Source organism: Cyprinodon variegatus, unplaced genomic scaffold, assembly GCF_000732505.1.
Source record: "Cyprinodon variegatus isolate N-32 unplaced genomic scaffold, C_variegatus-1.0 Scaffold22, whole genome shotgun sequence".
Classification (NCBI taxonomy): domain Eukaryota; kingdom Metazoa; phylum Chordata; class Actinopteri; order Cyprinodontiformes; family Cyprinodontidae; genus Cyprinodon; species Cyprinodon variegatus.
Genome location: NW_015150475.1, coordinates 223755 through 236858, shown reverse-complemented (window position 1 = coordinate 236858; position 13104 = coordinate 223755). Strand labels below are relative to the sequence as shown.

Below are 13104 nucleotides of genomic sequence, written 5' to 3'. Positions count from 1 at the left end.
CATCCATCCATCCATCCATCCATCCATCCATCCATCCATCCATCCATCCATCCATCCATCCATCCATCCATCCATCCATCCATATTGGGTGGGGCAATGATACAGCACTAAAATGGTGGAATCCACGAGTACCAACAAATATAGCACCAATACCATTTTGAGGGCAAAAAGTTTATTCAACTATGGCCAACTATTCCTGGGAGGCAATAGAAAGGTATTGGATTCACTGTTTATTAGTCTTTTTCCTGCTTCACAAAGGTAGGCAGCAGCTTGACAAAGCCATGATGGCAATTATTTTACATCCAAGTAGTATGCAGTTCTTTATACACACACATACACACATCATTTTCAAACAGATGGTATCGTATCGGCCGATACTGCACAGCCAGGTATCGTATCAGGGCCAAAAAATGGCATTGGCGCAACACTAGTATGAACACGAAGCAAGTCACAAAGAGAAAGCCCTGGTTAGGCTGCGGGCATTACCCTGCACTTGACTTAACAGACATGCCAACCTTAGCTTGCACTGCTCTAAAAGGATAGGGGGTAATTATTCAGATTACACAGCGTACCTTTTAGTGTGTTTTGCCTAACTTAAACATTTTTTAAAAAGCTAAGTCAGTCTTTGTTTTGGTGTTGGACAGTGAATCTCTGTGCAACGCAACAGGTGGGGAAGGGACAGAATTGTGTTGTGAAGTTTTCTCTGTTTTGAAACAGGAAGAGTTTAAAACATTGGTCTGTGCACCAGTCTGTGCATTGGCCTGATTTGCTGAATCCATTTTGGCCCATTTTAAACTTATTTATAAGGTCTATAACACTCACCACTGTAGCTGTGTTAAACACTTTTTCTTCAAATAATTGAAATATTTAACATTAAATGCATATAGACATTCTAGATACCTTAAATTCCAGAAGTGTACAAGGCGGAACATATTAAAGGCCTCAACTGAATGAATGACAGGTTAAAGCTCCTAATGAACAGGATGCTGATCAGGGGCTCTCAAACAAGTCACCTTTGAATAGTGCAAATACATCTCAAAGAATCTGGACTGTTGTAGTCGATGTCCAACCTTAATTCAAATGAGGGGGTGTAGCAGGATAAAGAAAAAAATAATCCACTATTGCTAAACTAAGACTATTCTGCAAAGAGGAGTTGGCTAAAGATCGTCAACAGCGGTGTAAACATCTTTTTCCCAGTTAAATATTTTAATAGCCCCTACAGGTACAAGTGTGGCACAACCATGTTTTGGGCTGAGGGTGCAATAGTGTTAGGTTGTTTTGGACATTCTGCTTTTTTTTCTCTTGATACATAACAAATTGTATTTATAAATTACCTTCTGCCTTAATTCAGGTTACCTTGTCCAATATTAAGATTAGGTTGATCAAATATAAAGCATTTATGTAGGACAAAAAGTAAAAAGAAGAAATCTTTAAGTTGCCAATGTAAATATTTTGTCTGTATATAAAAGGGCCTTGCAGAAAACAAATTAACATAAATCTTTTTGCAGAACTTGTGTCAAAACACATCATCATTCTTAGTTTAGAAGTTTATAATCTGGAGAGCCCACTAAGCCTGCAGAGGAGGTGATTAAATAAACTGAAAAGTGAGAAAGGTTTTCATATTGTTAATTGCAACATATGGGTATTTTAATATTGTACACTGCATGCTCAGAACAATTTCATAAATAAGCTGTGCAACAATCCTGCTGATACTGGAGGGCTCACAAACCCTTTCTTAAATCTAATCTTTTTGACATTTATGACACCATTTAGACATTTAGCTCACCCGTTAGTGTTAACTACCATAGCTTGGTAACTGCTTGATGAGGTGTTTCCCAAATAAGATACCTAATAGCCTTCACACACAAGAGTCATTAAATTAGCAATCTTGCAGGAGCCTGAAGCTATTTAGCTTATTTCCTTTCTAAGCAACATGGCAGTGGAGCACAATAAAGTCTCGGATTTGTACTGATGAAATAGTGTATAGCAGGAGCAAATATCACCTATTTTTTTCAAAATCTTTTTGACTGCAGTGTCACAGTGTTAGAGTGCAGGGTGTGAAATACACTTAGAATATGCATGTCAAAATGTTTACTGAATGTGGAAAAATGCTACTTAAAACTTATCCATCTTCTGTTGCAGGTAAACAAATAGTCTGATGCATGGCATGTGTCTGATATTTTCTGATCTGCTCTAAAGACACTGCTTGACAGTGGAGCTGGCTTTCAGAATAAATTTCAGCCTAAGCTGAATAACAACACTTAGCTGCAGTTTCCTTTTATTAACAATACCAACACTTTACCTTTAACCAAATTATGCTGTGTGAAGAATTCTACAAGTTTATCTCACTTATGCATATGCTTATTTAATGGCTCAGAGAGATAGCTCCCCTTAACTACCACCATCTTATTTGATAACACCATAGCAGGTACATTAAAAGTAGAGAATGCTGCAGCTGCAATGTCTTAAATTTATTGACAATTAATGGGGGAGTTACCAAAGAGTACTGGCACTTAAGCTTGAGAAGTCCATACTATAAATCTGTGTGCTGATAAGGATTGATTTCTTGGACAGTATTTATTTGGTTATATTCATATATATGTGTGATTAGATGAATGATTTCAATTTATATATCAAGATTTCTGTGTTAGGGCTGCTCAGTGGAACAGTGGGTAGCACTGCTGCCTTGCAGCAACAAGGTTGCGGGTTTGATTCCTGGCCTGGAGTCTTTCTGCATGGAGTTTGCATGTTCTCCCTTAGCATGCATGGGTTCTCTCTGGGTACTCTGGCTTCCTCCCACAGTCCAAAAACATGACTGTTAGTTTAATTGGCCTCTCTAAATTCTCCTTAGGTGTGAGTGTGTGAGGTTGTTTGTCTCTGTGTTGCTCTGTGATGGACTGGCGACCTGTCCAGGGTGTACCCTGCCTCTCGCCTGTAGACAGCTGGATATAGGCACCAGCACCCCTCGTGACCCCACTCGGGATAAAGCGTGTCAGAAAATGGAATAATGGATGGATTTCTGTGTTGTGTGGGGGGTTTGATGCAGTGTTCCTACAAATGTAAGATCTACAATAATGATGCCATTGAAGAAGTAGTTTTCAGTGTAACTCTTTGGTTTGCAGGTGTGTCCATCTATCAGTCTGCATTCACCTCAACTTAAATATTTTTTTCCGAAAACACACTCAGTTGATTAGGGAAGGTCCAAAACATGTACACTATCAGTAGCTCTATGTCGTGCAAATGCACTCTTGCTCTAAATATTTCAAGGTGTTGTCTAAGGGAAGAACATTAGACCAAAACAGCCATGGTGTCTTTAGTATTTGGAACTTAGCTTTGCCTTCAAGCACACACCTTTCCAAATAATAGAAGGACAGGCCAAAAAGTTTATTTATATAGCACATTTCAGCTGCAAGACAAATTAAAGCACTGTACATGAAGTAAAAAAAAAAGAAGCATTATAGGAAAATAACATTACACTGGCATAAAGATAATTTAAAAGAACAAACATTTATAATTAAAATGATAGGATTATAAAAATAAAAGTAAATGACTACTAACAAAAGAAAGGAAATAAGGAGATCCAAACCTAACTGACAGTGTTTAGAGGCACATTCAATTGCCACTCCCAGCAAATAAATTTCTAATATGGATTTACAGCACTGACTGCTTCTGCACTCTACAATTTTCTAGTAGTTTATTGTAGAACAGTAGGGTTTAAGAACTAAAAGCTGCTTCTCCATGTTTGTTTCTGGTCCTGGTATTACAGATTAGATTTTACTCATAAAACCTGATAAGTTTGGGTGATTCAGTGGCAAAAAGTCTGTAGAGCAGTGTTACAAAATTATGGTCCTTGAGGTGTGGTGTCCTGCAGCTTTAGATTCAACTGTAGTTCTGCGGTAGCAGCTCGTCTAAGTTACTCTTTTTCAAGATTTGTTCACCTATTTGCTATTTGTTAATTTTACAGCCTGGGGGAAAAACAGCTTACAAAAAAGACATAACTATTGCTGAGTTAAATCAGATGTTATGATAGACAGAGCTCAAATATTAACAAAGCTGCTTGTAAAAAGTAAAGACAGCAGGAAGAAGCACTTGGGTGTTTTTTTTTGTATTTTTGATGAAATGGGAAATTTTGACAAAAATATATTTCTAGTTGGAGATACATTTTGTACCACACTTGGTAGGGATGTACTGTACAGTCCATTTAAGAAGTTAGCATCTGAACTCCCTGGTAGAGTGGCGTTCAGATGCTGCAGTAACAGGAGGTTTGTTAATCTGTTAACCGTGGTAAATAAGGCGCAAGCATTACTAACGTTCCGAGTGCAAACTCAAAAAACATGTATCTTCCTGCACATATTTTTCTATAAGTATTGAAATAGGTCAAATTAACATGGTAGTTCATAAACAAAAAAAAAAACAAAAAAAACAAAAAGCCACTTAAACATTATGTGTATGAGAAATTTTAAAAGAAAAGAAAAGAAAAGCAGGGGGGCTCAACTTGACAACAAACCACAGATTCTGACAAGCAGTTTAAACAGTGTTATTCATATCAGAGATAAGCCTTTACTGTCTTGCTCTTTCAACTTTGTAGCTGAAAATCTTAAGAACAAAAAGAAAAATTAAACAGAAGTGAAAATTAGTCATAGGCTCACTTGTGTTCCCACTAATCTTTTTCTTTTCTTGTCATTTTGTATATTATTGCATTCTTTAGCACTCATAAGGCCTTTTTCTGTTCCCTCCTACATCTTTTAGTTTTTACCTCACACAGTTCTCCTTTCTTAATCCATTCAGTTTCTTTTCATCTCTTTCTTATCCACACTACAGACCTTATAAATTCAATCTCCTCTTGCATGTGTTCCTTTTGTCCTAATATTTCATTGGATTCAAATCAAACATCTTGTCATCTAACTAGGGGAAAGGCGTTTCCAAGTCGGTGTCCCTAAACTGTGGTCCATGTTCGGACTTACCTGTTGGCTTGAAGGCACTCAGCCACAGTGACTCATACACCTGGGCTGTGGAGAACAGAAGGTCTTTTCACAAGGATGGCAGCAACTCCTCTCTTGGCTCGCAGGAGCTGTCCTTTTCAGATATCTACCCAGAAGACTCTTCTCACTTGGAATCTCAGGTATGTAAAAACACCTATAATAAAGGAGGAAGGCGCTCTTTTTGTAAGAGACCAATTTCTTTTTAACACCTTCCAACTCAAAGCTACCAAATCATTTCTTCCTTCACCACAGTACCATCTGGAATGTCACATTTTATATTTGACTCTTCTTTTTTGATTATTTAAATAATGCCTGGTTGTAGTTGCATCAGATGATAGTTTTATTAGCTCTTATAAAGCTGACACTAACATATGGGACTCATTGTTTTCAGTACTGTACTCCTCCTCGTATCTCTCGCACAATGTCGATGGGTAGAAACCTTTCTGCTATTGCACATGAGGTATAGTGAACATTACATAGGAGGTTTTACTTTAAATCTACTGAAAGTTTTATTAGGTTTTCCTTCTCATTCGCTTGGTTTGTTTCCTCCCCTCCGCTTTGTTAGAGGCGTCATATTGAGATAATAGAGCTGACCAATGACGGGAAAGGACTTGGTTTTGGCATCGTAGGAGGACGAAGCACAGGAATCATGGTCAAGACAATCTTACCTGGAGGTGCAGCAGGATGGGTAAATCATTCCGTTAATCTAAAAACAACTAGAATGGAGTAAGTAAGGCTAACCTAAGGGGAAGACTACAAGAAAGTAGTTTACTTTGTCACGCACCACAAAATGCACTGGTAAAAAAATCTGTTTTGTGTATGTACCGAATGTAAAAAATCGTGTTTGTTGAAATTATTTTTTACAGGACGGTCGATTGCGTAGCGGAGATCAAATTCTGCGAATTGGAGATACAGACCTAGCAGCCATGAGCAGTGAAGAAGTCGCACAGGTACCAAAATCTAATAAATCATATCTACAGTGCCTTGCAAGAGTAACCATATCACTTCAAAAAGTATTAGCAATTTTCTATGCATATTATTGTAATTTAATGTTATAGACTGAGGGTAGGGCATGAGCGTGGAGTAATTTTGAGAGGGGACGGGGGGACATGTCCCCTGCACTTTTTAAAATGTTTGTTTTTTTCCCCTGCACAATTTACTGTCCAAAAACAATATTATGCTACAGTACACAGACAATCATCGAACAATAGGACCAAGCAGAAAACCACAGCTCAAACTGAAGCCCGTCTTTCTAAATTAAGACCACCCACAAAAACCTGAGTGGCCCACCTTCTTTTCTTGTGTGATTGGTTGTCACGGCTGTTACTCCTGAGAAGCTCACTTTACCAACAACTGATGCACCAGTGAATGGGGTCTGTGATTGGATAGCCAATCAAGCTGAATTTAGTTATGCTAAAAAATACTTGCCCCCCCATCATAATTTCGACCATTGGCATGAATTAAGTCTCTACTTGCTACTTGTCTCCAGATGCCTCGTAATTAGTCAGTGCAGTCCACATGTGTAGAAATTAATGTCAGACATATACAGTTTTTTTGCAAAGGCCCAAAAGGTTTGTTAGAGAATAATAGTGAGAAAAAAACATGAGAATCAAGAAACACAGCAGGCAGCAATATAGAAGATTAGGTTTTAAAAACAAACCCTTAAACCCCTTTTTTCCCATCAAGCAGCAGTAAAGGGTATGGCACAAGACAACTGCAAACCTACCAAGACATAATCTAACTGTGAAACAAAGGTGACAAGTCTTTAAGCAGCAAAGACGGTCATGGTAACTTCAGAGCAGCTTAAAAAAATCCATTGATCGTTTGGGAGAATGTGTTGCCATTATGTGGTGACTAGAATAAAGCCATTTTATTAACAAAGACATAGGATTTCCTGTTGAAAGGCGCCCTAAGTGCTCATTGAACATAGGCAACATGTGGTAACAGATGGTCTGTTTAAAAACTAGAAATCTACATTGACCACATTCTAATGAGTGGCAACTTGGGTGTTGGTGACACAAAGTTTTAATGCAACGACACACCAACCTTCAAGGGAAGCATGAGATTCCTCGTGTTTTGTCTTTATTTTGTCTCTTGCTTGGGCCAGATTTATGATGTCAATTGGATGACATTTTAGAGTAGTAGCCATTCCCCACTTTCCTTGGCTGGTCCTTTGAGATTCCTTTTTTAAACTTCAATCTTTGTACTAAAATATTCCTTCTGTCAGGATTTGTGGACATTAAGATCTAAAGAGAAGCATCTTCTCCTGGTCAACCTGTAATTCAGTGAAAAGGTGGAGTCAGAGTAAAAAAACATGCACCCCCAGGAGAAGGAGGGCGGTCACTCCAGTGGCTGGAAGTTTGCTTTTATTCTGCTGGAAAGTGCCATTTTGAATGGCTGCTACTGTAATATTTCATCATGTGTAGTTCATCAAGAGATAGCATGCATACATGTGCGCCCAGCATTTGATTGGTCACATGTGGAGTGCTGACAATCATTGCGCGGGCAGATTACAGGTGGTCTCTTTTCTCTCTTCTGCTTCATAGTGTAGTGTATATGCACATTCATTGCACACGTGAAAAATGTGACCCTTGTTGGAAGTTGCAGCTCTATGCACAGCGTGTGTTCTGCGTCTAGGGAGGGGCAGCCAGGACTATAATGGTCGTAGAAATACAGCCAGAGCTACAGGCAAATTGTTTATGTTAAACAATATTCATTTGTTGAAATCATTCAAATCCAACAAAGAGTTTGTGTCAATACTAGATTAGGCAACTGCTGTAAATAGAAACTCTCCATATTTTCAAGGCTTAGGTGTTTTACAAAGTTTAATTTGGGGAATATATTGTGTTTAAATCTCTGTTTAAGTCTCATGCAAAGCTAAGAGAGATAACCTGAGACTCACTGCTTTGATTGCAGTGAAAAGTTTCAGCAGGCAGCACAGTAGTGAATTTTACCCTTGCAGCAAGGGGCTCCTGGGTTCAAATGTATTGGCTAGGTACTGTCTGCATGAAGCTTAGGTTCTCTTAAGTCACTCTGACTTCTTTCCAGACTCAAAACAACCTTGGTGTTAGGTTAATTTATCCTACTGCAGGAGGCTTAACCTATGTTGCACTGACTACCTGTCCTGGTTTTACCCCACCTCTTGCCCAATGACAGCTGGAGAAAGGAACCAACATAACTCTACAAGCATTGTTTGTTGCTTTCAGATAAAATTCTATTCTATCTAAAATATATTGAGGAGGTTGTGATATAACAAAATGTCATTAACTGATTGAGGCATATGAAGACCTTGCAAGGTTCTGCAGTTCTTTATTTCCACCTAACCAAATGTCTATATTTAAAGTCCTTATCTATAAGGTGAAAAACTAAGGACTAGAAAGCATCTTGCAGCAAGTTTGAACTCATCTTCATTTCCGTTTGAAATAACAGTACTGCTGCAAATACAGAAAAATCTTTCTTCCTTTTTTTTATTAGCATGCTAACCAACATATTCATTTTAACTTATTCACAAACCATTACCTGGTCCAGGTGCTGCGAAATGCTGGCAACAGGGTGAAACTCCTTATTGCAAGGGATGTTACCAAACCCAATTACCTCTCCTCCCCTGCTCTGAACCAGGACAGCTCAGATGACAAGGTTTGTGTCTTTCTGCGATTTTCTATGTGTTTTTTAGTGATATTTCTAGCCAAAGTATTAAATGTTTTTTGTTTTATTTTCCCATTATTTTTTCACCTATTTCCAGCCCAATGAATCCAATAAGGAGAAAGAGTTCAGTGTCCAGTTTACTAAAAATAGCCGGGGCCTTGGCTTCTCTGTCTCAAGTTATGTAGGAGACCTGAACACAGGTATTTTAGCTGAGGCATATCAGAATTTCAAAATGGCCTGCAGACAATAAAAGAAAGCAAAAGTCACCCTTGAATTTAACTTTTTTTTTTTTTTCAGTCCCCAGTACCGGTGTGATGGTGAAGAGCATTGTAAAAGGCAGTTCTGCAGATCAAGATGGACAAATACGTGTTGGAGACATCCTCCTTTCTGTATGTTTTCTAAAAAAAAAAAAAAATGTTTTATTTAGTTTGTTTTACAGTAAACTGGAAAAACAAAGCTCTGATTTCTACGTTCAACCAAGCCCTGTAGCTTATTTCAGTTATTTGAAAAGGATTTTTCATAAATTTTGCACATTTTTTACAAGGGGAGTTGATTAGACAACAAACAGCTTCAGTTTTTACAATCGTTTCCCCACTATGTAGATAAATATCTGTTAACATGTTGAAGAGAAATTTAGAAAAATTTTTGTGAGAACCAAAACTCTGCTGAAAGTTAAACCAAAAAATACACAGATCAAAAAAATTACTGTCTGTGTTATATTAATGCTAATTAGTATTGCTGATTTACCAAAATGTCAGAGTGTACATATTAAAGCATGAGTGGACATTTAATAATGCTGATAATTAACATATATCCAGTTAACATACGTATCTTCTTATAACTTTACGTTCAATTTGAATGTCGTCTCATGTCGTAGGTGGATGGTGTGAACCTTCATGGCTGCAGTGAACAGCGTGCCCTGGAGGTGCTTAAAAAGACCGGTCCTGTGGTCAGACTGAAGCTGCTGAGAAAGGCCATCCGCCCTGGTCCAATCCTTCCCTCCGTTCCTCCTCTGCAACCCCTCCGACACTTCCACAGCTTCCATGAAGGCAGCCCTTACAAATCAGGACTCGGCAAGATTCAAGAGACAGGTGCTCTGCACTGATAAAAACAGACAGTGTATCTATTCCCGAGCAAATGAGAATGTGGAGGCTTTTACAGATATAAACCTGTGCAGCTTCCCCTGCTGAGGGATACTTTGATTGAGGTTTTCTGGTATCAGTTTAGACTCAGACTGAAGTCTAATTTTGGTGCTTCTTTGAGCAAATTATGACCTTTTGTACTCTGTGCATGAAAAGAAGGAAAAAAAAATAGATATTTTCTGATACAGGCATGACAGTGTGTAACACTGAGCTGATCCGTCCTTGTGTGCTAAAACGGTTCTTCCATCTCCCAGGAATCAGGTCTTTGCGTGAAATCTCCCGGCGAGCAGCATATGCCAGCAGACGACCCCAACACGATCCTAGAGAGGGTAAGCTTCCGTTTTCCGCACGGCACAGTGTGCAGAACCTACTTCATAGGACTCGGTCTACTGATCTGCTGTGGATCACAAAACAGCAATGCGCCACGAACCATGCTCTTTGATGGGACTCTATTTATAGTTCTGTGCAATCATGTGTTTATCCAGCTCATTCAGCTCATTCCAGATGATTTGTCTCTCACCCCGCCTGCATATATTACTTTATTTAGACAGAAGAAATTTTAGGGCCTGATTAGAGGCTGCAGACAAATAGGCAATGATTGCTGTTAGGCTCTAATAGATGAATCAGAAAGCAAAACTTTGTCAGGAAATCACAAAATGCTGAACGTGAATATAAATACCCTTTTGTGAGAGTGTGTATGCCTGTGCAAGGAGGATATATCGACACTCTTCTTTGCCTCAAGGAGAATTATGTTGTCTTCTCTATAATAGCACCAAGGTGATTTTTCATATAGGACCCCGTTTTTTTATTGATTGGTCCGTGTGAGCCTTTAAACAACGTGTGTATATAAGGGAGACTTTATGGATTCCTGTGTATGTGAAATATGGAGGATGTGCTTTTGTGTGTGCACATTTTAAAGGTGTGAAACTGGCTCCAGAAGAAGAGGAAAACCTGAGGAAGAGGTGGCAGCATGCAGTTGGACACCAATATGAAGTGATAGTAAGTCTTCTTTTTGAAAAGAAATCTTTACTGCTCTGGGCTTTAAAAACTGATTTACTTCCTGTTTCTAACTGCTTACACACTAAGCTAAAACGACCCTTTACATCTCAGCCCATCTTTCAACGCTTCTGTTTCCTGACATTTATGTCTTCCTTTTTTTCTCTTTGTAGGTCTGTCAGCTGGAGAGGTTCAGTGAGACAAGTGGTCTAGGTATCAGTTTGGAGGCTCGGGTAGGACATCATTACCTGTGCTCCATCTTACCTGAGGGACCAGTTGGCCAAAGTGGCAAAATCTTTACTGGGGATGAGATACTGGAGGTAATTCAGACATCGTCATCTGTTTAAGTCTCAGTTCCCCTGCTTATTCATTATCCATTTTATATAGGCAAAACAAAAGTTTCAGAGAATAAAAAAAATGAAGCAGTCTATCGATGTAGTCATTCACATGAACCTTTGTAATACCACAAACTCAAAGATAAAAAAATTTGGTTTTTGATTACACAAATGCAAACATGAGTTGTGCCAGGTCGTTATAAAACTGTTATTTAATGAATTAAGAGAAAATGAAACACAACAGCAAGCACTGGATCAGAGAGCAGGGCTTAAAGCATCACAGTGAGAACTACCCAGAGCAGATGGCCAATGGAAATGTTCAGTATTTAAGCTGTGTTAGTGATTGCTAAAGTAGGGGCATGTAGTTGATTGGTAATAAGGAGCCAAAGAGGAGGAAAACAAGAAAGCAATGGTCAAATAAAGATATTTTGGAGAATGACTCCTACACAGGGAATTGGTTGGACAATGAAACAGAGTACAAAACTATCAACAAATATAAGAAAAACAACAAAAATGAGAGAACATCAAGATAATTGGAAAGAAAACAAAAAAGAAAAGACAACACTCTGATTTTTTTCTAATTATGAGCATCAACTGGTATTTAATTTTAACTAAATATAAATCCAGCAATTTTGTGAAGAGACACATTACAGCAGACATATCAGGGAGAAAGTTGTCAAGAAGTTTAAAAGCAAGATTAGAACAGAGTGAGAAGTTGGAAAAACTAGCACAGCTGCAAACCTAGGGAGTATTGGCCTTGTGGGTTAGACCAGTGTGCATGTGCTCTGAGAAGGTTGCAAGTACCCAGTTTGATCTAGTCTCGTGAGACCATCCTGATCTCGCGAGCTTTCACTCGCTAATCAGTCTGGAGACTCTCCAAATTTGGAGCCGTTCACCAAACGAACGTCCAATCAGCGTTGGCATTGAGGCGGGTTGAGGTGTGACGCAACAAGAAAAGCGACAGTCAGTCTAAAGAACATGGCGGCTTCAGACGATGAAACTAGCGTTAGCGTGGCTATCGAGCAAGTTTTATCGAAATTACAGAGTATTTCTTCACTGAAAGAAGACTGCTCTGGAGGCTTTTCTCAGAGGAAAATATGTTTTTGCTCTTCTCCCAACTGGTTTCGGCAAGAGTATCCTGGCCTGTGGTTGTGTTTCCTTCGTCGGTCTGTTAGTACGTCATATGCTTCGTTGATCAATTGGTTTATTTGGCCCGTCTATCACCAACATAGGCCAATCAGCTAACCAGTATTTTCGCCCCTTCCCAAAATTACTGCAACGGAAGGTTTCCAGATGGATATGCGGAGCAAATCCATCTGGCGGAGTCAGGTTAAGTTTGATCCCCACAGCCTCCACTCTTGGTTCCTGAGCGAAAACCCCTCATTGCTCCCGGGGCACCGCACGATGGCAGCACACAGCTCCTCAAGGGGATGAGTTAAATGCAGAGTTAAATTTCTTCAGTGTGAGATCAATAAAGTTCAATTATTTATTAGAATTATATTTATTATTTATTTGCCTTAAAAGGTAGTGATCAGAATAGCAGACAATAGGCCCAAGCGGAGGAATTGTACGGTTGGAAAAAAAAATCTGTCACCACAAAACTACAGTATTTTTACTGCACTACAAACATTTGGTCCTTATGGAAAATGATAATGAAAAAGTTTAGAAGAAAAAGCTATACTGAGTTCTATTTAGACTTCTCACAGGTTGGAGGGTTGACCAAACATATTGACGAAGTATTGACTAATGGAGTTGAAGAACAAATGGATAAAAAAAAAAAAAAAAACAGTATTTTTTTCGTCTTCTAGGTAAATGGAATCCCCCTCATTGGACAGACACATAAAGAAGTGGTCAGTATTTTAAAAGAACTGCCAGTGCAAGTATACCTGGTGTGCTCCCGCATTGTCCCCCCTTCACTGCATGACAGTGATGAAGAAGGAAATGATGAAGTCTGCCTCAGTCTCAAAGAGCTACTGGCTGAGTTCAATGAAAAGGTGAGAGGGC

The 13104-nt window shown here is 38.9% G+C and overlaps 1 protein-coding gene across 1 annotated transcript in view; it reads left to right on the top strand.

Annotated features, from left to right (window-relative positions):
* LOC107095227 (multiple PDZ domain protein-like) overlaps window positions 1–13104 on the top strand; it is a gene marked incomplete at its 3' end in the record, with an annotated part of 69523 nt that overhangs the window by 9372 nt on the left and 47047 nt on the right. Inside the window, exons 4-15 of the mRNA XM_015391231.1 lie at window positions 4910–5122; window positions 5374–5442; window positions 5548–5670; window positions 5849–5932; window positions 8511–8618; window positions 8725–8827; window positions 8925–9016; window positions 9505–9718; window positions 10024–10098; window positions 10689–10768; window positions 10939–11085; window positions 12909–13094. Of these exons, the coding sequence (XP_015246717.1) occupies window positions 4910–5122; window positions 5374–5442; window positions 5548–5670; window positions 5849–5932; window positions 8511–8618; window positions 8725–8827; window positions 8925–9016; window positions 9505–9718; window positions 10024–10098; window positions 10689–10768; window positions 10939–11085; window positions 12909–13094 (1494 nt within the window). The remainder of the gene's footprint in view (window positions 1–4909; window positions 5123–5373; window positions 5443–5547; window positions 5671–5848; window positions 5933–8510; window positions 8619–8724; window positions 8828–8924; window positions 9017–9504; window positions 9719–10023; window positions 10099–10688; window positions 10769–10938; window positions 11086–12908; window positions 13095–13104) is intronic.